At 34.8% G+C, this 24550-nt stretch overlaps 1 protein-coding gene across 3 annotated transcripts in view; it reads left to right on the top strand.

The window, feature by feature from the left end:
- Positions 1-24550, top strand: part of ASCC3 (activating signal cointegrator 1 complex subunit 3) — a 414547-nt gene that overhangs the window by 14845 nt on the left and 375152 nt on the right. For 2 of the 3 annotated variants that reach the window (XM_004372420.3, XM_023727600.1), the window contains exon 4: positions 12861-13420. In XM_004372420.3, the coding sequence (XP_004372477.2) occupies positions 12861-13420 (560 nt within the window). Of the gene's footprint in view, positions 1-5605; positions 5697-12860; positions 13421-24550 lie in introns of all 3 variants that reach the window. The other variant, XM_023727601.1, reaches the window with a different exon arrangement.

Genomic DNA, 24550 nt, shown 5'->3' with positions numbered 1-24550 from the left:
ATTGCCATAATGCAGGCTTTTACTATCTCATGCCTGAACTAGTACAGTAGACTAGTGTTTTACCCTTCCTTTCTTAGGCAACTTCCACACTCACTAGACTGATCTTTGTTAAAAGTCAAAGCTGATTGTTATTCCCAGCTTATCATTTATACCAAGTGCCTTAGGATGGTACATGGGAAAAGCTCTTTTAAGAATTGATAGTTTACCTTTTCATCTCATCTGCCATCCTACCACATGCAACCTTTGCTGTAGTATATGCAGTCTTTACTATTAATTTCCTGAACACCACATTTTATTTTTTCTCTTTATCTTTCATGTGTTTAGATAACTTTCTCCATTGGATTCACCTGGTGAAATGCTTCTCATCTCAGAAGAAATGGCTTAGGCTTCATTTATGTCATTGTGAATCCTCTCTGATCTTTAGTAGACAGTGTTCCATTAGTCTAGCACCTATCCCATACCTTTTTAAAGTGATTTTCTCATTGTTGTTTACCTCCCTCTCCTCCTTGATGGACTGTGAACCCCTCGAATGGTACAGGGATTTCAGCCTCTTGTACTCTAGTACCCAGTATGGTGCAGGGATAAAGTAGATGTATTATATATAAATGAAGTATTGAGAATTTAACTAACGGCTTTTTATGTCTTCACTGCCTGTGATGCTGATGATGCCTTAAAAATTCTAACTTTTCTTTAGTTCGTTATTTTTAAGTATTTTCTCTCTCACATTTAAATGTAACATATGCTTATGCTTTTTTGCAATTTGATTCTCCCCTCAAGATTATTTTGATAATAAAACTTAGCTTTAGGGAGAAAATATTATAAACCACTTTTAAAGTAGTCTTCTTGGTCCTTAATCTTCATGTATCCCAATATTCATTGTAGGCATTGCCATCTCCTATTTTATCTATAGATTTTGAGGGGTAAGCACCATCATATTAACCTATATATATCCTCTTGGTAGTGAAACGTTGTCAATATATTTTATGTGCTCTGAGTGAAAAGTTTTTGAAAATAAAGAAGTTAAAAGTTGCAGTCCATGAAATGCATCATGTATTAGCCACATATATTTATTACTTGGAATTTTAAATCATCATTTCAGGAGGCTGGTAAGATCTGTACAGCCTGTACAGTCTGGGATAGGAGTCTAGAAATGGTGGAAAGGTCGGTAGAAAGACCCCACAGTTCCCTAATCCACTCTCCCAGATCCAGAACCGAATCTTTGAAGTTACCCCTCAATGCAGTGATCTAGTGATCTTACTTTATATGCAGTACAAATCAAGACCCAGCCAGAACTGAACTAGTTTCTTTCAGTAATCAAATTATTTTGTCACACAAAAAAATTATTTTGTCTCTAATTTATAACTCCTGATTTATTTAGGTTCTGACATTGTTTTGCACCTTACCTTCAATAGTTTTGTCTTTAAGAAAGTATGAATGAAGAGATAGGTTGCATGTCTGGACAGAAGTGTCTTACAAGGTGTGGTGTAGGGATTTTGGGACTCCGTTATGGTTTTTGAGTTGTCAGGGAAAGGTGATTTTACTATTAAAAAGTGAGGAATCAGAATCTAGGGTGAAGAGCAGTTTATAAAGTAATGATCAGAAAAGACAGTATAAAAAGATACTAGCAGGATCTGGCAATTCTGTCTGTGGAAATAAGGGTAGGCATTTAAAATAATAAAGACCTGTTGTTTATGGGATGTGACAGGAGGTTATTTAGGAATATTTGTGAAAAATAGCTGTTTTGGAAATTACAGATTCCAAAGCAAAAGACCTCCTTCCCATAAAATGGCAGACAAGGTAATTTGGAACAACCCTCTGCTGAGAATAACTAGAAAAACTGTAAAGTATAAAATTTATTTGGAGGTATCAGAGAGCTACCAAAGAGAGTTACCAAAGCAGTAAATAATTATGAGGCCAAGGTCTGGAAGCAGAAATAAACCTGGAAGTATTCCTGCATTTGGGCAACCTTTTCCTAGAGATGACTGCCTATTCCAGAAGAAGAGGCTAGAGGACGAGAAGTTGAGCAGAACTCTTGGCAGATTCAAAGAACTAGGAGGACAAAAATGACTAACATTAACACAAAAGAGGAAATAGAAAATCAGAAAATCTGAATAGCGTTTAGCTATTAAAGAAATTGGATCGATCATTAAAAATCTTCACACCAAGAAATCTATATGCCTTGATGGCTTTAGGGACTTGGGAATGTGATATAATGCCATTAAAAAAGGTACGAGGATACTATTGTAGATTAAAAGAGGTTAAAGGCATACAATAGTCAAATGTAATGTATGACCCTTGATTGAATCCTGAATCAGAAAAAACAAAATTATAAAAGATATAATTTTTAGAGATATATGGGTGGTCATTTATTTTTCTTTCACTTTTTCTTTGGAACTTTTCACTATAAATAGGGAAAAGTAGTGTGATTCATGGTAAAGCAGTAAAGGTTTAGAAATCACATGATTATTCAGTAGACGAAGACAAAGCATTTTGTAAAAGTCTAATATCCAATTACGATAAAAGTTTTTAGCAAACCAGGAATAGAAGATGACTTTTTTAATCTGATAAAGGGTATCTGTACAAAACCTGGAACAAACTTCATACTTAATGGTTCAGTGTTGAAACCTTCTACTCTGATGGAATTAGAAAGGAATACTTGCTGTCACGCTTCCTGTTTCTCACTTTACTAAAGATCTTTGCTTATAAGGCAAGAAAGGAAGGAAAAGGTGTAAAGATTAAGGGGGGAAAAACCTACCACTATTCATATGACTTTATCTATAGAAAGTAAATTTGATAAGGTCAATATGAAAATCAATTTTATTTCTACTTAGCAGCAAATTAAAAAAATATATACCATTTACAAAAGCATGAAAAAAGCATCAAATAACTAGGAGTAAATTTAACAAAAGGTGAGAAAGACTTCCTCATGGGAAACTAAAATATTCCTGAGAGAAATTAAAGAAAATTAAAAAAAAAAAAAGGGGGATTGACCAAGAACTAGAAGACTCACGATTATAAAGAAATCATTTTCCCCCATGTTGATCTATAGATTCTATGTGATCCAAATCAGAATCTCAGCAGGTTTTGTGTCTGAGGGTGTGTGCTTGTGTGTGTGGAAATTGAAGTTATATGGAAATTCAAAGACAATGAAAGAGCTGCTAAATTAACCTTGAAAATTAAAGTCAGAGAGCTTACTCTACCATATATTAAGACTTACCATATATAAAGCTCATTAATTATGGCAGTGTGGTTTTAGTCCAAGGATAAACACATAAACCAGTGAGAATGGAATTGAGTTCAGAGACTCAATGACAGATACTAGGATACTTGATTTATTACAAAGGCCATTGAATAGAGAGATAGGATGGCTTTTTGGGTCAACTGGATATACATATGAAAAAAACTGCCTATGTAATTGAGAATGTTTTATAGAACTAAACATGAAGCTTGAAACAGTATATCTTCTAAAAGATCATATAAAAGAATTCATGATCTTGTATGGGAAAAAAATACTAAACGAAAAACAAAAAGCACTTCTTAATTGGCAAATTGGACTACATTATTGTAATTTTTATTCATTGAGCGTAAAAAGGTAATCCATGGAGTGGGAAATATAGCTGCAACATACGTAGCCAGAAGGAGAGCTTGTATCCAGATTACATCAGAACTCTTAGAAATTGGTAAGAAAAGGACAAATCATCTTGTTTAAAAATGAGCAAGTGCCTTGAATAAGTACTTCACAGAAGGTAATCTGAATGGTCAATAAATGGTGCTCCACCTCACTGGTAATCAGAGAAATGAGATGTCACTACATGTCCATCAGAATGGTTAACATTAAAAAGACTGACATACCAGTTTTTGGTCAGGCTTAAGGATGTGAAACAACAGGAACTCATCCATTACTGGTAGAGTTTAAATAAACTGTTTGGTAGCATCTGCTGTGGTTGGGTAAAAGGAATTTTAAATCTTGGTACATAAATATCCAATAAAAATGCCTGCGCATATACATGTGTTCATGGTAACATTTTTGTAATAGCCTTAAACTGGAAACAGCTCAATTCACTGAAGTAGTGACATAGGTAAATAAATTGTGGTATATAGACTACTGTATAACAATAAAGAATTAAGCTATATGTAACATTGTGAATGAATCTTATAATGTTGAGTGAAAGAAAGCAGACAAAAAGAATTCATAGTATGGCTCCATATACATAAAATTGAAAACTGGGCAAGACTAATCTCTGGTATTAGAAGTGAGGATAGAGTTTACTTTTGGGGAAAGAGATAATGTCTGGGAGTGGATATAAGGGAGCTGATAATGTTCTGTTTCTAGGAATAATCACTCAGATTATAGAGATATGTTCATTTTGTGATAATTCTTTGAGCTGTATATGTACTGTATTTATTCTTGTTATATTCAATAAAAAGTAAAAATGAATCTGAAGTTATTATACTTTTTCATATTAAAATTTTTAATGAAATATTTTAGACTGATAAGATTTTTTAAAAATGTAACAAATACTTGTGTATTCACCGTTCAGCTTAACACTTGTCTGTGTTCAGATTTTCTTTTTTAAGAAATAAAATCTTATCAATATGGTCAGGACTCCTGTGCATCTTGCTCAGTCCCTGGTAAACAGTATCATAAATGTAATAAATTGGTATTTATCATCTTCATGCCTATTTTATATTTTTATTAGACTTTTACATATCCGTAGACTATGTATATGAGAAATGTATTCAGCTCAGATATAACCTACTACAGTGCCAAAGAGACTAAGAGTGTTTGTTTTACCTGTCACAAACTCCCTAGATTCGGCAGCTTGATAATGTTAGCATCCAAGTCTCTGCTAATCACTTGACTTTTTCTCCACATTTGTTGCCTTTTCTTCATCAGATGGCTGCTCCAGTTCAGGAATCATCTCTGTACTTGGAAGTTTCTTCTTTAATTTTTTTTTTGAAAATAGATTATGTTGCTAGATTTCCTGATAATTGAACTACGTTTGTATTTCCGGAATAAACTCTTATTTGCTTATAGTCTATTTTAGGTATATTGATAGATTCAGTAAGCTGATGTTTTGTTTAGAATACTGCAGCTATATTTTCTGTACTTTATTGAGTTTGGGGTTTTAAGTTTTCATGAAATTAGTTTCCAGTGGCCTGCAATAATTTAAATAATGCTAGGATTGTTTGGTCTTTAAAGATTAGAATAAAAACTATGGATCCACCTGGCCCTAATACTTTTGCAGTGACCGTAATTGTTTACCGTCTTGATACATCGTGATTGATTTAAGCTATTCTGTTTTTCTTCAGTTAATTTTTAAATTTGTCTTCCTAGGAGGTGGTTAATTTTTCCTTGGTTTTCAAATTGTTGTCACAGAGTTGGTTCTAGTAGTCTCTTAAAATTCTTTAAATTTCCCCTTTTTCTTGCTTACTTTTAACTTAATCAGACTTCCAGGATTTATTATTTCTCTATCTTGTGAAAGAACCAGCTTTTAGATTTATCTCCTCTACTTTGATGATCTTTCCTTATTATTTTTTTTCATTTCCACACTCCTTCCTCATTTTTTGTTTCCTTTGTAATTCCATGCCTAATCTATACAAGACACCAGTGGAGAAGGAATAAGACATTCTACTTGCCCTCAAGAGACTTATGCAGTTAGTTGGAGAGATATTTCAAGTTTCACTTAATATATGTAGGTACAAATTCAGTTCTGTCATTTACTAGTGGGTAACTAATTAGTATCACCAACCGTGTTTTCTCATCTATGATATAGTGATGGTAATTCTTACCTTGTATAGTTGTTCTAAGGTGAAGCAATACTACAAAGTACTCCGAGTAGCACCTAGTAAATATGGCTGTCAGTGAATAATTTTATTATACCCTAGATGCCACGGACCCTTGGTGGCGCAGTGGTTAAGAGCTTGGCTGTTAACCAAAAGTTGGGCAGTTCGAATCCATCAGCTGCTCCTTGGAAACCCTGTGGGCAGTTCTACTCTGTCTTATTGGATTGCTACGAGTCGGAATCGACTCGACGGCAACAAGTTTGGTTTTGGTTTTTTAGATGTACCACTAGCCATCAGTAAACAGATATTTTCTGTACATGGGTTAAATGTTTATGGTAGATACATGTGCCCAGTGATGTCCTGGCACAAAGGGCAGGGAACTGTCTTTGGTTAAGTCAGGAAAGCATTCATAGAAGGATGCTTTGGATGGAATTAGATTGTTTTGAATTTTTCAAAGACAGAAGCTTTTGAATTTTTCAAAGGCAGAAGCTTTATATTTATATCCATTTCATAAGAGAAATTATAAAAGAGCTGAATAACTTAATGAAAACTAGATGACTTTGCAGATATGTCAGATTACTTGGGGTTATAGCAAAACAGAGGTATAAACTGAATTTATACTGTATCAGTTACAGAGTTGGACATAGGATGAAGGTTTCCTGACAGTTTGCTTTAATTTATTCAATAGATTATTCTTCATCTGCACATTAATTATGATTCGTTAAGCATAAGAAAATTTACAGTGCATTCTTTTGTAGAGACAGTTTTAAGTTTGCAGTTAATTTTCTTCATCGTATTGCCAAGTATAGTGTTACTAAGCATCTGCTATATGAATACAGTACTGAAGTATGTACTTTAAATCATCTTTTTTTCATGTTTTTCCTTGAACTTTAAAAAAAAACCTAAAATGGCAGTTAAATCTCAGTGAGCTATATCATTTGTTTAATGTGTATTTATTTCCTTAGTGATGCTTAAAATAAGGGCTTTATTGTAGAAAGCTTTTATATACAAATCTAATTGAGACTTTTATGTTAGCTGTTTGGTTTCTTGGGAAGTCAAGCTGTAATTTGATGCAGAGTTTTATAGTACTAGAAATGGTAATATAGTGGCTGGCTGCTGACTTAAATGTTTACACTGTAAGATAAGTATTCACATATTGTAATGAATATACATAAAATTAAATGGCTGTCTTTAAAATATAGGGAAGTGTCTTGGACTATTTTAAATCCCCGTTTCCTTACCAAATATGTTTCTCTTTTTGTTTTAATTATTTGCTCAGCCTGAATGCAATAATTTCTGTGCGAGTGTAGGACTAATCTTAATATTTAAGCAGCTCCTTCAAATTATTACATTGAACTTTGCTTACTTAATGCTGTTGGAAGTGCTTTGATGCACAGTAGGAGATATAATATACTCTAAATGAGGCTCATAATATGAAATTATATGACTTAGGAAATTTTAAATTTATGTCACATTGTTTGAAAAACCACATGGTAAATGTTTATTATTTAATAATTTTTTATGATAATTTGGTATCATTTGCAAGATGGTGATCATTTGAAAGATAGTATAATGCAAAAATGAACCTGGCTTTTGTAGGCTTAAGTGTGTTATTTAGTCTCTCTGTATATAAATTTCTCTGTAAAAAGGAGAATATTTGGAAGATTCTCATAGGAATTGTAGATACCGTACTGTAAAGGTAGGTGTTAAAAAAATACACTAACAGGTACTGGAGGAGAATATACAGAGGGAAAAAAAAAAGGTATATACTATATGTTTAAGTTGAATCATTATTTTTGTACTTTGTTATATGTCATACTATCCTAGGAAAATTGTTAGTACAAATATTTTATATACAGTAAAACTTGCAAAAGCCAGAACCTGTGTAATGCAAAACCTGTCAGAGTAGGAAAACCCAGATGTTTATTTTCCACTAATCTTTTCACTGTCTCTTGTTTTTCCAGCATATTCAGTTTTCAATTACAATTTCCTAGTCATCCTTTTTCAATAATTTCCTCAATTAGTAAGGTAGGATATTAAAAAGTTACCACTTATAACTATTTATTAATTTTTTTCAGGCAAAGGAAAATACAGAAATAAATTGTGCTGAGGCTGATTTAAGATCGTAGTCATCATTTATAACTGATTAAGAATATTTCGTAGTAAATAATCTTACAATAATTAATAACTAATAACTAATTATATTGCCATATGTTAAGGTTCTATGCAAGGATTAGTTTTGTAGAAGTTTGGAGATGACTGGTATAATGAAAGAGCACCAGGCAGCTAGCCAAATGGGGTTCTAATCTTTGCTCTGACGCCTAACAGTGTGATTCTTTGCAAGCCTTTTTCACTTCTTTTGATTCATTTCACTTATGATTCCTTAAGTATAAAAAAATTTACAGTACCTTCTTTTGGTGAGACAGTTTTAAGTTTGCAGTTAATTTTCTTTATAATATTATCAAGTATAGTATTACTAAGCATCTGCTATATGCATGTAGCACTGATGAAGTATGTACTTTCAATCATCCTTTTTTTTTTTCATGTTTTTCTTGGCATTCAGGAAAATGCTTTACAGTTTACTGTGCATTTCACTGCATCTTTTTTACTCCATAACTGTGAAGTAGACTGAGAAAGTATAATTAATAAAAAAAAAATCTAGTGACCTTTTAAGTTATTTAAGTATGTGGCAGTTGTTGTGCCAGGTGTGTAGAGCCATATTTTTTTGGCTTGTAGTCTATCTTGTTCAGTATTTTATGGATAAAAAATTAGATACCCAGATGGTTAGGTATCTAGGCTAGCATCCTTAAAAGTTTGGTGTTCTGAAGTTTAATTCAAACTCAAATAGATTATTTAGCATGTGTTTTATTCTTTACTAAGACTTTAACTGGAGGACAAAACAAACCTTTTAAAATTCCTCTTCCTTTCAAAAAGAGCGACACAGTCTGTGGTGTGAAGGCAATAGAAAAAGCTTGAAGAATTAGGAGTAAATGTTAACTGACCAAAGGGCTTCAGCCTAATAAATTGTCATTTAAAAGATTAGTCTGTACAAAATTTTATGTAAAATATAAACGGAAATGTATAAGAAATGTTATCTGGGAACAAGATTTTCACAGTTAATCCAACATTCGATTTTGGATGTAGTTAAGAAAAGAAGAGCAAGACTGCTTATTACAACTTCCTACTATAGACGCATACTACATTCTTGTTCCGAGGCTGCATGGATTCTTCCAATGTGGACAGTTATATTTGTGAGGTGATTTGGCAGCTGATAGAGAAGCACGCCTAGGCTTCCCTTCTGATTCTACCTGTGTTGAGGAGAGACGGAGCCTGCCAGAGCTTTGACAAATTAGATAACTGATTGCATGTATTCATTCTCTTCAGATATTTTCTGTAGTTTTACAAACAACTTTAATGCATTCAGCCACCAAAAGAGCATACATTCTGATTCCTGGCTTCATGGGTGGGCTGTATTAGTAAATTGGAGTGATTTATTTGGCGCTGCCCTGCCTGAGGCCAAAGTTCTCTGTTGCAGTCTTGCTGTCTTATGAGCTGGTGACAGCCAATCCCCTCTAATGACCTGCGTCATCACAAGCGGACTGAGCGCTGGAAAGCGGGTCTTACGCCCCCGACGCCTAGCGACATAGACAACACGCTTAACGTCTGCGGTTGGGGGAGGGGCGGCGTGGATGAGAGTCATTATCCCGTGTTATAAATCCCGGAATAAGTTCTTTATTTTCAGAATGTAGGAGTCGGTTCTCTTTCTTTGTTGGGTAGCCAACCGAGGTGACCAGTCCTGTTTGCTAGTGCTGCTCAGAAACGGAACTCCTAGACCCTGAGAGTAGCACTGTGGATAGAGATTAGCTTTTGAGAAACTTGATATCCGTGGTGTGAACACATGTCCATTCTTAGAAGCCCAGCTCAAAGAAATAGTGAAGTAGGCTATGTAGAAGGAGAGTTAGGAATTGGGTCAAGAATATTTCTAAAAAATTATAGACATTGAAAACCCTGTGGAACAGAGTTCTACTGTGACACACATGAAATTGCCATGAACTGAATTTTTTTTTAAATTAACGTTTATGAAGAAGCATCACTACTCAACTAAGTTTAAAATATTTTAAGTATTTATGTGTTATTTTTGAAAATTTATAGACATAAGTTAATACTCATAAAATTTTTGAAACTCCAAAGTTTTTATCTTTGTAGATGTTGCTGAGTCTACAGTTGTTTTTTCTCTTTATTAAAAAACAGACTCATAATTTTTCTCTTGTTTAATATGTTGTAGATGTTATTTTATGGCAAGATATATGGATCCACTGTATTATATTTAATGAGTGCATTATATGGAATAGCATAATTTAACAGTGTATTGATGGGTATATATATGTTCACTCCACTTGTGGTAATATAATTAATAACATCGCATTTATTGCTTTATTTCCTAAGATGATTCGTTTTTTTAAAGTAAACAAGAATTAGAGATAGATGCATTTTATAGGAATTCATAGTGAATAAATATGGTGTAATGGAAAGAGGTTTGTTTAGGAGTTAGAAGACTGAGTTGAATCTTGGTTAATCATTTAATAGCTTTTTGATCTCTCCCAAGTTATTTAAACTTGAGTCTCCATTTTATCATCTGTAAAGTGGAGGTAATAATTTTGTTAGGACCAAATAAGATAATGTGAAACTTCTTAGTCAGTTGTTTAAAAAAAATCCCAAGATGCAAGATGATGGTAATATAGTTTATACAAAAGAATGGATGTTAGATATAGAATGAGTTTGTAAATGTAAACCTCATTTTTGCTTAGAATTTTATCAGTGGTTCCAATCCTGCTGAGTTATCTGTAAAATTATCACAATCTCTATGTTACCCAAAACCTAAGTTCCCCAAGCATTATATACAGGCTGAATAAAGAAAATGTACACAAATGCTATTTAATTAATTAAATTAAAAGCATTATTTAAATTTATAGAAGCTTTTTTCGTATGTTTTCCCATATACTGAAGAAATAATTATATATCAGATGGTGTTCTGTAAATTCTTTATACAGTAAAACCTGCGAAAACCAGAAACTGTAAGGAGGAAACCTGTCAGAGAAGGAAAATGCAAATATTTTCCACTTAATAGCAATAGAAAAGTGGTAAGACTGCACCCTGTCAAAGACAGAAAACTTGCGAGACCTGGAAAAACAAGGCAGTACTGTCAAGTTCTGGCTCTTACAGGTTTCACTGTAATAGTAAAAGTAGACTTCATACTTGAAGAAATTGGGAATAATAGATACACGTGGTAAAATGCTTGTCATCACTCATACAAAATGTTAGTCTTCTACACACATGTGCAAACATCAGAGATAGTAAAAAGTTACTAAGGCAATGTAGTGTAGTGGAAAAAACACCAGTGTAATGGCAGTGAGCTTGCAGTTTAGTTTAGTTCAGTAAATTTCTGCTGAGCCACGAGTTTGGGGGGCAAATAATGGTGACAGAATGAAACAATGGACACCACATTGTACTTGCTTTGGAAAAAGAATTGAACTGGATCCTGAAACATGAGTAGGATTTGAACAATCAGAGGTGTTGGGGAAGGATAAACAAAAGCATGAAATAGGCATAGACTAGGTCAGGACCTGTTTTTTTTTCTTCTTTGGGAGGATATTAAATCCTTGTTAGTTGGAGCAGGAAATGTTTAGCCCACTGCCATTGAGTTGATTCTGACTCATAGTGACCCTATAGGACAGAGTAGAACTGCCCCATAGAGTGTAAATTTTTACGGAAGCAGACTGCCACATCTTTCTTGCACGGATAGTAGATTTAAACCACTGACCTTTTGGTTAGCAACCAAGCGTTTTAACCACTGTACCCCTAGGGCTTCCTTAGAAAATGTATAGTAACCAATAAAGCTAGGGAAAAGGATCAGATTAACTCCCGGAGTGCTTTGAAAACGAAGTGTAGGAGGTTCGATTTCATTCCTGGCTAATAGTAAGTTATTCAAGAATTATGATTAATGATATGATTGGAGCTATGCTTTCAGGATGAGTCTAAAAAACAAACACCCACTGCCGTGGAGTTGATTTCAACTCATAGTGACCCTATAGGACAGAGTATAACTGCCCCGTAGGGTTTCCATGGCTGTAAATCCTTACCAAAGCTGACTGTCACATCTTTCTCCAGTGGAGCAGCTGGTGGGTTCCAACCACCAACCTTTTGTTTAGCGGCCAAGCACTTTAACCACTGTACCACCAGGGCTCCTTTAGCAAGATACTAGTGTTATATTATTAACTTTAGCAGTATTACTTTAGGTTGATTACACTGACATTTGGGGGCCCTTGAAGATTTAAATACTTTTTTTGTGCTCTAGGAATATTCTTTGAAGTCTATGATACAAATGCAGGTTCTTCTTTTATTTGAGAAAATTGGATATGAGAAATTAATGCCTCTAAAATAAATAAATTAGGGACTGATCCTTAATCTCATCTTATTTTGGTAAAGATTTACTTCTGGCTTCTTGTAAACAGCAGAATTCTTTTATCTTCTATAATACAGCTAACTTTATTTCAGAAGTTTCCATTTATATGCATCCTTGATGATATTATTATTTTTTTTAATGAGAACTATATAAATTGATTTCTTGCCATCTCAGGTTTATAGTGCAAATTGGAAAGAAAGTTATGATCTCTGAAGTTTCCTTCCACCTCTCTCTCTCTATATATATGTATACATATGTATATATTTTAACCTTACTTTGGTTTAATTAATTAGTTCATCAAATGAGTTTTTACAAATTTGGTTTTAAATAAGTTTTTGCTAATGTCTCAAGTGTTTTTTTTTTTTTTTTTAGAAAGGTAAAGAATTGTTATTATGTAGTTTCTGTACTTAGAATAATTACTGAAAATTATTTACCTTTTTGGATTTGGGAATAAATTTAAAGGGATATTTTCTGATCCTAAATGGTGTTCTTTATTAGTATGTTTTGACTGTTGCATTCACTCAAAAGAATATTTGTGGTAGTGTTTTGAAAATGGTAACCTGAACCATGATTCAAATGAACTAATGCTGTTTGTATTGTCTTTGAATAGTTGGAATGGAAAATGGAAGAGAAGCAGTTGAAAGTGGGGCCGCATTTCTCTTCAAGACATTTTACTTGAAGAACTTTGTTGGTCACAAGGAGACAAAGGCAATCAAACAGATGTTTGGTCCTTTTCCATCATCATCTGCCACTGCAGCTTGTAATGCCACTAGTCGAATTACTTCTCATTTTAGTGAAGTCAATCTTACTGCTCTTGTCCGGATGACAGAAGAGGAAAACAGGGAAGGAGTTTTATTTGGTAAAAATATAGCATTTTCATTTGATATGCATGATTTGGACCACTTTGATGAACTGCCAATAAATGGTGATGCCCAGAAAATAATAAGCCTAGATTACCAGAAGTTTCTGAATGAACGTTTTCAAGAGCGTTGTACTCCAGAGGTAAAGCCCGTGGAAAAAGCAAATGGTTCCTTTTTGTGGTGTGAAGTTGAGAAGTACTTGAATGCAACTTTAAAGGGGATGACTGAAGCACCAAGAATAGAAGATCTTTGCTGCACTTTATATGATATGCTTGCTTCTGTTAAAAGTGGTGATGAACTTCAGAATGAGGTATAGTTGAAGATAATTGAAGTTTTATATTAATGTGAATAGTCTTAATGAAATAACCTTTATAATATGGGTGGTTAGCAAAGAAAGTACTCTTTTAATATTGTTCTACAGTCATATATGGTTTTATAGCCACTAAATGGTTTTACATAAGCAGGCATGAATATACTTTTCCTCCGGGTAGTTATAGGAGGACTGTGAGCGTAATGAGTAGTGGAGAGGTAGGAAGGAATTGAGTGTCTGTATGTCTTGGTTTACTGGAATAGTCGTGGTTTAAATTTCTGTTCTGTCGTCATAATTAATAGTGCCCGTTCTACTCTTAAAAGTGTCCTGGCTTGAATGATAAGTTACATAATCACCCTAGTAATAACTGTTAACATTTGTAAAACATTTTATATTTCTAGGAGTTGTTTCATGAAATCGAAAAAACTCTAAAATATTAGAAAATTTATTTTACTTGTGAATATATATGCATTTAAATAGATTTAGAAAAATAGCCTATATATGTTTGAAATAATAAGCACTGAAAAACAGATTGACCTAGAAATAATTGAACTACTAGATATTTTAGATACTTGTTCAATAAAGAAAAATATTAATTATTTTGTATGCCAGCATTTGGTTATATTGCTACTCAAAGTGATGAATTAACTCTTACTATCACATGAAAGGAAACCCTAGAGGCATAGTGGTTAAGAACTACGGCTGTTAACTAAAAGGTCGGCAGTTCTAATCTACCAGGCACTCCTTGGAAACCCTATGGGGCAGTTCTTTTCTGTCCTGTAGGCTCGCTATGAGTCAGAATCGACTCAACAGCATTGGGTTTCGTTTTTACGGGTCAGATGAAGAGTTTATCTTGAGTGTTTTAGTTTTGCCTTCAATCTGACATCATATTCCTTTCCTAATAGATATTTAAAATGATGTCAACCCAATTTTAATACTTGACAGAGTTGATGAGTGTAAACATATTTGATGAAGGATTAAGAGAGGTGGAATACTGTTGTAGAAACAACAGAGATTTTGAAATCAGAGAATCCTTTCCTTGCCACTTACTGGTAGCATGACTTTAAATAAGTGAATCACCCAGGTGCTCAGTTTTTTTGATTGAAATACCTCAAAGAGATATAAGTATCAAGACCATAGGATTGGTATATGCATATAATGAGATATCATGTATAAAATGCTAAGTAGCACATGATGAACAATCATTACATGGTAGCTATAAGTGTTTTTGTTATTGTAGGAAATAAGAATTTTTAAATCACATGGAGTATCAGGAATAAAAAAAATCAGAATTTTTTATTTTTAGAGAGACATTAGTTTAGGGAACTGGTTAAATAGGTATTGGAAGACTAAACTCATGGTAAAAACCCATTGCCCGTCAAGTCAATTCTGACTCATAGTGACCCTATAGGACAGAATAGAACTGCCCCATAGGGTTTCAGGGAGTGCCTGGTGGATTCGAACTGCTGCCCTTTTGGTTAGCAGCTGTAGCTGTTAACCACTGTCCCACCCAGGGTTATGGTAGTGATAGGTATTATGCTGATTAATTTTAGTTTGGAAGTAAGGTACCATATTGTTCTCTGATCAGTCTCATTTACCTTGAATGTTTTATACTTGTTTTAATTTATATCAGAACTGGTCGACATTCTTAAATGGATTTTGTCTAACATTATGAAAATAATATTTTAAAATTTGTCACTTATAAAGAAAATCATACTGATATTTGCTTATCATAATTGAGTACATAGCAGTTTTCCTATTTTGATTAGAGTAAATTGAAACTTATAAATATTGAATTAATGGAAATTTTATTTTCTGAGTGAGCCATAAAGCAATTCTTTTTACTTTTGAATATTTTGGAGGGAAGTTTGCATTTCTTAGTTCTTCACCACATTCTTTAAGTATGTAACTGAATCTGATTGTTGGAGAAAGAGTGTTTTCGCGTTGTCAGGATTTTTTCATAATCTGTTTCATTGCAAGTTCAAACTGAATTCATGCATTTATCCATTCATCAAATATTTATTGTATGCTTACTGAATACTAGGTATTGGGCATAAATTGATGAATAAAATAAAAACTTTGCTCCTAGGGAATAATTTGTTTATTAGCAGGAAGTCATGTCAACGAGTAACTGTACCCAAATACTGTATGTATTATGATACTCTATACACTGAATATGGAAGCATAGAAGAATAAATCATAGATTCTGTAGAGGAGTTAGTATGTAGGAAAAGTATTCATAGAGGAGGTTTAGCTTGAGCCAAGTCTTGAAATATGACTAGATTTAACTTTTTCAAGAAAGGTGTACCTTATACGTATTGCCGTTGAGTTGATTCCTACTTATAGCGACCTTATAGGGCAGAGTAGAACTACCCTGTAAGGTTTCCAAGGCTGTAATCTTTATGGAAGAAGACTACTACTTTCTCTCAGAGCTGCAGGTGGGTTCGAACTGCCAACCTTTCAGTTAGCAGCCAGGAGCTTAACTCCTGTGCCACTAGGGCTTCAAGAAAGGTAGGGAGAAAATTTCAGTCATAAGAAAGAGCATTGTGTATTTAAAACCTAAAAAACCAAACCTGTTGCCGTCGCGTTGATTCTGACTCATAGCAACCCTATTTAGAGAGTTGTAATTATGTACAGAAGAGTTCAATATACAAAGAGGTGTGATGAGGGACAAGGATGGCCAGAAAGGCAAGGGCCAATTCATGTAAGGCCTTGTACATGTAAACCCACTCTAAAGCCTGTAGATATACCCTGTGTGATCTGGTTCAATGATGTTTCAGCCAGGGTTTATTGGACCATTTAACTTGTAAAGTCAATGTTTCGCATTCTGCCAGTGGCTTTAACAGTAGAGTTTTAAATGGGTCATCACCTTTATGTTTTTTAGTTTTTTAATCTGTGAATAAAAATTAGTAATCATTAAGACAAGTTTTTGTTTTACATTACAGGTTATTCATGGCTTATATATTAGACCTGCTTCTGTGTTATAACAAATTTTCGTGTAATTTTGAAGTACTGAAATATATGAATGTAATGAACTATCTAAATTCATGATGGCTAATAATCAGCATCAGAACCCAGGTGGCACAGTGGTTAAGAACTTCGCTGCTAACCAAAAGGTCAGCAGTTTGAATCCACCAGCCGCTCCTTGGAAACCCTATACGGCAGTTCTGCTCTGTCCTGAGGGTCACTATGAGTCAGAACCAACTCAATGGCATGTAAAAACAACAATAAACAGCATTAGTACAAAGCTGCTTCCCATGAGGTAGAGAGCAAGTATATATCTGGCTTCCCACTTCATTATTTTTGACACCATTGACTCCCCCCACAGCACTCTCTACTCCTCTGCAGGGTTCGATAATTCATGGCAAAGGCCACACAGAACTCACAGGCCATACTTATAATTGTGAGGTTTATTAGGGAAGTAGCAGGCTACAACTCGAGATCAGGATCAGGAACACACAAGCAAGGTCTGGAAGGGTCCCTGAAGTGGAGAGCACGTCCCTTCTCTTCTTCCTGCAGGGCAGCTTCCGACCATGACAACTCAGAGCAAAAAGGCCCAAGGAGCAGATAATCTCTCCAGTGGAACAACTCTAAAAATGTTCTTGGTTGGCATACCAGCGATCAGCAGGCATGGCTTCTTTGCTGGGCAGCTGCCTTCTCCGCTTGGTGGCTGCCTTCTCTTCCAGGCAGGTGCCCTCACCCAGCTTCACTGCCAGGCAGCTGCCTTCTCTGTTGGGCTGGCCTCTCCACCATTGGGCTCTGCAGTTGGCCTCTCTGCTGTAGCAGCTCTCAGGTACTGCTATCCTGGCAGCAGCGCTCCGATGTTCAACTTATCTGCTGTCAGGCCTCTCTGACATCAAGTTATCCACTGTTTATTCATCTCTGTTGTCTTCTGCCACTAACTGGCCCAGCTCATAGCCAGTGTAGCAGCTTATTCAGCTATCTCAGCTGCAGCTCACCTAGCAGCAGCTCTCTACCATCAGGTGTCCCTACTTTTGGGCTTCTCTAACCTTGGGCCTTTCCAACATCAGGCACAACATCAGGCTGTCTGCTATCAACTCTCTGCTAACTGGCCTAGCTTATAAGCCAGTGTAGTAGCTTTGGGACCACTCTGCTCCCACATGGCCAGCTTCTCTGCCAATCCAACTCTCAGCTACAGCTTTTTAAGCTAACTGGCCCAGTTCTTAGCCAGCAGCTCTCTCAGGTGTAGATTGTTTTTTAACCAGGACTAGGAGGGTTTTAAGCACAGGGCTTTAATGTCCAAAAGACACGCTCCCCTCTCAGCTCCTGAAACATTTGTGGTTCAGCCCTTTATATAGTCAGTTTCAAGGTGGAGTCTCCCTCACCAGACCAGAGCTCAGCCAATCCGCTATCACCCATGGGATGTCAGTCAACTCAGGTCTTGTACAAAAGTAACATTTTTGCCTGGTATAGCTCCTCCCGTGGGCAAAAGTAACAAACCTCTGGAGTACAAAGCTACCTGGGAGGTTCCCCAAAATTATTTCTCAAATAAACTAGGGCAAAGGTAACAACTCCTCAGGGTTTAGGGGCTAAAAAAAACCTCTCAAACTGTTTTTCCAAAGAACCAAGGCAAAAGACCACATAAAGGAACTCATTGCTCCACAGTTGTTGTAGCAGATTTTCTGTGTAATTTTGAAGTGATGCTTCAGTAGAAAAATCTTTTAATACAAACTTTCTTGACCATTGCGATTTTCATTTGAGTTGTACTGTAATTTTTGTGTGTCTGTTAGCTTTTAAATCTCTCACTTAAGCCTGGAAATAGGATAGTTTATATGATAGCATAATTAATTTTGAATCCTTTTTTGAGCTTTTGTGTGACTATGGATTATGAAATACTTAGACAACTATGCTGTATATGCTGTGTACCAGAAATTTAACAGAACCATGGGAATAGATTTTTATATAAAGCGTGAAGAAAGCACACACAATACTACTTTATTCTAAAGGCATTCAATTTTGCTCCTCAACATATGATTTCCTCAGTATAGTTTATTAACCTAATAACTCATTGATGATAAAGCTATTTTTAATGGGCAGCTATTTAAAGTCTTTTTTCCAAAGACCTTTGTGTAATTGTTGAACTAGTGTTGGAAGCATGAGAATAAACAGTGCACCCAGGTGATGACGCTTACCACAAAGATAGTGCAAGGGAGGTTCTAGTCTAAAACATGAGGAGAGTAAAGAGAAATACTTTCCTTATAATAATTCTGATGACAGTAATAATCTTATTAATAGTGGCTGACACTTGAGTGCATACTGTATGATATAAGGTATTATGTTAAGTGCTTTATATGTATTACTTCGTTTCATCCTTACAACAATGCTTTGAGGTAGGCAGTGCTGGATTAAAGACCATTAGAAATCCTAAGCACCGAAAAGCTTTTGCTCTGAGACACTTCTCTCCTGTTATATATGATTATAAATAAAAACAAGAGCATTTTAAAGCTAACATAAGAAAGTCTAACAAAATTTCACATTTTACCATGGTCACTAATTTGATGTCTTTTTCAACATCAAATTAGTTTTAAAAAGTGTTTCTTATTTTTGCTACCTTTGCTGATGCCTTACTATGCCTTCATCAGCCTCATTGCTCACCTTGGAGGTAGGTATTTTATAGATTAGCAAAACGAGTTTTTAGAGATTTGCTCTAGGAAATTTGCTCTAGGCTACAGAATAAGTAGAGGATTCAGAATTTAAATTCAAGCAGCCTGAGTCCTGTGTGTGTACTTTCTTTGCTAAGAAGTTGTAACGAAACACCAGAATTTTAATTACACTCTGCTGGAAATAAAAGAGTTTTATTGAAGGATAAAAAATTTCCTGTAACTGGGAGACACACAAGTATCCAGGCAGGATACCTCAGTTCTCCAAATTTCAGGAAGAACAGTGAGATTTTTATCAGGTGGAGCAAACGAAGACTTACTGCTTGCAGGCACTGGGGTTTCAGAAAGGAGGGGGAAGAAATTACAAAGGGGGTTGTTAAACTACAACCTTTCTTTATATCAGTATCTAACTTAACATTTATCTCTAACTTCTTGGAATATGTTTGATCAAGACGTTCTTTGGAATATCAGTAAGTCTTTTAGTTAACATCCTGGGGAACAGCTGAGTCAGTTTTCTGCGTGTTTGCTATTTCCTCGTATCTTAAAGAAACAAGCTATACTTCTCCCTTAATTACAGCTTTTACAAAAAGTCACTAGCAACAGGGTGAAGGTCTCAGTGAGTGAATAAAGTCTAGTTTGAGAAAGTTAGTAAATTAGATTAAGGCTTGGTTAATTGGCTTTTACTTCATCTTACTTGCTTAACATCATCAATTCTATTTTCTAACCTCATGTTGACCAAAGTATTTTTTCCCTAGGTCAAGCTGCATAAACATTCTTCACAAATATCTTTTAACAAGCAACTCTTAGTATAAGTGAACGAAAAAATTCTGACCCTTACTGCTTTTGTGTTACGAGCAGTGGAACAAGAAGGTGAACTGCCTCTGCAAGACAGTAGAGGCAGAGACTTTGGTCAGGCTGCAGTTTAATTTAAAATGACGTTTAATGTAGGCCTGAAATTAGCCATTTTAGTTATGCCAAGCGCCCAGTATTTTGGAGTGCCCTTACACAAAGTTCATCTGTACATTTTCCTATATTCGGTACTTTGAAACAAATATGTTGGGGGAAATCTTTGGCATTTTTTCTTAATTCACAGTTTCTTAGAAAACAATGCGTTTCCTTTTTAGTGTTCTAAATACTAGTATAAGGAGCTATACTATACTAGTATAAGGAAGTGGCTGAGACAAGAGAAAGGATGAAACCCTTAAACCCTGATAAAGATGAGTTTTAACATTTCTGTAGGGAATTAGTTACATTTAAAGTACTTTTATGTTCTTCTGAGAATTGAACTAGTAAAAATAGCCCATTTTTTAGCTTTTCTCAATACCATCCTCTTTTCCTTCCCTACCTTGAGCTTCAAAGTTATTCTCTCCTAGGGGCTTTCCTTCTTTTGACCTCTGAGTCCTAGTAGTTTCTCTATGAAGGCTATAATCATTATGACTAAACCTTATAGTTTGATTGGGCTAGAAAATCTTTAACATTCTTTATGCTTTTGAGATTTATTTACTTTTAAAAATACTTATTAAAATGTGAACTCCCAGGAGCAAATAAGACATGCACATTCCATTTTTATTTTCTGAATCAAGACCTGACCATTATTGGTGCTGACATCTTCCTACTGCTGCTGTTCCATAACTGGAATTGTAGCAATATGTTTAGTCTTACTGGGACTGTATAGTTAGTGGACTTTCAACGAAAGCTTTTCCCTTAGAAAGTAGTAGCATTAGTAACAGTAAAACTATCATATTCTGAGTGTCTAGTATGTGTTTGAATCCACCAGCCACTCCTTGGAAACCCTGTAGGGGCAGTTCTCCTCTGTCCTATAGGGTCGCTGTGAGTTTGAATCAACTCGATGGCAATGGTTTTTTTCTTTTTTTTTTTAAGTATGTATAGAGTCACTAGGAGTTGAAATTGACTGTGGCAATGGGTTATTATGTATGGACCTGGACCAGGCTGCCTTCCTTGACATAACCTATTTCCTCACAGTCCTGCGAGGTAGAGATGGTATTGTCTTTATAAAGAAAAGCAAACAAACCTCAAGTCCAGTTGTTTCTTAAAATCATAAAGCAAGAAAATGGTAGACATTCTGGGGCTTTTTTCTCAACATAGGTCTGCTGTGCCTATCCAGTATGCCAGAAGGTTCTTTGAAGAAATTTCTTATGAAGTCAGAAAGTTCTATTCCAAAGAGAAACTTCAGCTATTAATATCTGTTATTTGGGGGACATATTTGAGTTGAAAGAGTATGGGTCTGGGAGTCAGTCTGAAAGAATTTTAATTACCATCTGTCTCTGCTTGCTTACCTGTTGTTGACTGTAGACAAATTATTAAGTCCCCGTGAGCCTCAGTTCCCTAGTTTGTAAAATATTTGCTTCACAACGTTGCTGTGATGATTTGGAAGATAGTAATTATAAATCACCAAGCACAATGTTTTGTAAATTATATACTATCAAGTGTTAGTTTATTGCCTTCCACATTAATGAGCATCATACATTTGCAAATATAGAATTCTTATTAGATGTGTGGAGCCCTGGTGGCACAGTGGTTAAGAGCTATGGCTTGCTAACCAAAAGGTTGACAGTTCAAATCCACCAGCTGCTCCTTGGAAACCCTATGGGGCAGTCCTACTCCATCATACAGGATCTCTAGGAATCAGAATCGACTCAACGGCAATGAGTTTGGTTTTTTATAGATCAGTAAATGCATATTTAATGTATACCTTATTATATGTTTATATTTCAAGTAATTAATAAAATGATTCTTAAGGGCTAGATCTTAATTTGGAAAATAATTCTCGTAACTATTTTTTGTTTATTTTGCTTCTTTATCTCTCAGTCTTCTAAAGTGAATCCTGATTTTAACAGTCTTGGCGAAATAGAAAAAGTGTTCATAGAAATATACTTGAGAAATACATAAAATAGAATCTGAAAGACTGGCATTGGAGATACACTGAAGTACACGTATCTCTTAGTATTCTTTCAATTTTAAATGCTATTTGCAGAGCGGTTGATGCTGATGTAAATATTGATGGAGTTACTGTGTAATCAGTTCTCAGAAAAATTGAATTTGCATTTCATTGATAACGATCTAGTTTACTTTTGTGCAAATGGTGCTCATTCTTTATAGCATCTGTGGTTTGACATTTGCTGTTAGCATTAACTCTTGACTCCATGCAGATAGTGTTACTTGACCCATGCAGGTTCATTCCTGAACCTAACCCTGTTCCAGATAATGTGCCTGATCCCAAGAAGTGGGAGTTATTTGGTTAGTTTGTCTTCTGAGAGAAGACTGTGTTGTATTAGTGCTTATTTTTATCACAAATGACTCCAGCATCCTTTGAAATTTTGATGTAGAATAATTAGCATTGTTCAATACAGTTATTCTTGAACTTTTTGTTCTCACGGGCCTATTTCACTCTTAAAAATTACTACGGACTCCATAGAGCTTTTGTAGATGTTGTTTAGTTCTATCGACATTTCTTGTGTTAGAAATTATAATTGATAAATTTAAAAAATATTAAATGATTTAGTAAATTTTTATTAAATTATTTAAAATAATACCAAATCATTACATTTATTTAAATAACATTTTGATGAAAAAGATCTGTTTTCTAAAACCAAACAAAGTGTACATAGTATTAAGAGTGGCGTTGTATTACATTTTTGCCAATCATTTTCAATGTTGGGCTTAATAGAGGACTGCTAGATTCTTACATCTGCTTCTGCATTCAGTCTGTTGTGATATCACATGTCATTTAGTCTGCAAAACTGTACTCACTTATTACTCGTGAAGGAATATGAATGAAAAAGGCAAATAATATTTTAGCATTGTTATGAAAATCATTTTGACCTCATAGACCACTTGAAAGGGTTTTGGGAATCTCTGGATCATGCTTTGAGAACCACTAATTTAATGTATGCACTACAGTTTGACAGAGGGGGTGTAGTGCTGTTTTGGGTACAAATAGGGTATATAAAATATTTCTGGACTTAGTGTTGAAAATTAACATTAATGCTTTGCAGAAAGATTCTCCATGTATTAGGTGCAACGTATTCTTTTCGGTAGCTTTAGCACGGCTAAGCAATAAGGACACCACCAACAACCAGGTTGGACTTAAAATAAGGGTCTCTTCAGCTTTGAGGACCAAATATGTGTTGCTTTTTCTATGGTCTTTCCACCAAGTAATTAGAAGAGTTTCCCCCCCATCCCGACTCCCTAGACTGACCAGAGAACTGCCATTGGATAAAATTATACTTTAAAACTTAGAGGATTTTTAGAATTATAAAATCTGCTTACCCAATATAATATTTGTATTTATAGCATTCCCAATGGTGATCCCCATTGTAATTAACTCTACTTATTCTAATGAAAAACTTCTTATTTTCTAATGAAAACTCACTCCACCATTTCTTGAGTAGTTCTCTTGCAAATTATTTGTTTTATTAAACTGATGCTACTCCTGTTATTTCTACCATTTAGTCCTCTATCTGTGCAGTGGGGAAACAAAGTAGACGTATATTCTGTTCCATGACTGTGTTTTAGATACATGATGGTAGTCATATTTTTCCTTCCTCAGTGTTATTTACAGAAGAAAACAGTGTGTAAAACGTCTTCAGTTTTCCTCTACATTGATATTAATCCATTATCAACACAATTTGGATATAGTTGTTCATTGTACCATAGATCTGCCTCACAGCACCAACTCTTTTGGTCATCTTGTCTTCAAAGACGTCAAACTTTCAGTTGCTTTGCCAGTCTAAGAATGGCTAACCTCATGGGAAAGAGAATTAAGGTTTTTTGTCCCGACTTTACTTGGTGAATCTCATTGCCTGGTCTGTTACATTGTCAGGTGTTGGTGTTAAGCTTCTAATTAAGTATTTTTTACAATCCATAGTTTTTATCTTTTCTTTTTAAAGCTGGGGATTTTTACCTTCTCTTAGCACTTCTTTTTCTTCATTATTTCTCAGAGAAAGTAGTGATTCTGACATTAAATAGGTAAGTGGTTTCTGAACCTTGAGATATGATGTATCATGGCATGAATACCTTAACTTATTTAAAGATGCTTGATGATTTCTTAATGCTTCCTCCTTTACTGTAGAAAGCCTTTGATATTTATGGTATTTGTTTGTTCTTTCCTGTTTTAAGCTGATATTTTCTGTAAGAGAATTTTCAAGCAAAGTGAGAATTGATTGCTTCAGTTGTCTTCACCAAGGAGAGGACATGTCCCGATTTTATTTTCTTCCTTCAGACGTTGGATAGAAGGACTCTTTTTGTTATTTCTGTCATTTTTTTTTTTATTTATTTTTTATTGTACTTCAGGTGAAGGCTTACAGAACAAATAGTTTCTCATGAAACAGAAGTACACATGTTGTTTTATAACATTGGTTAACAACCCCACAACATATCAACCCTCTAACTTCTCAACCCCTTTTCTTTTGGTGAAAATACACATAGCCAAAGATACACCATTTCAAAAATTTCTACATGCACAGTTCAGTGACATTGACTACACTCT

This window comes from Trichechus manatus, unplaced genomic scaffold (genome assembly GCF_000243295.1).
Source record: "Trichechus manatus latirostris isolate Lorelei unplaced genomic scaffold, TriManLat1.0 scaffold00017, whole genome shotgun sequence".
In the NCBI taxonomy this organism is placed as follows: domain Eukaryota; kingdom Metazoa; phylum Chordata; class Mammalia; order Sirenia; family Trichechidae; genus Trichechus; species Trichechus manatus.
This window is presented reverse-complemented; position numbering and strand designations above follow the sequence as displayed.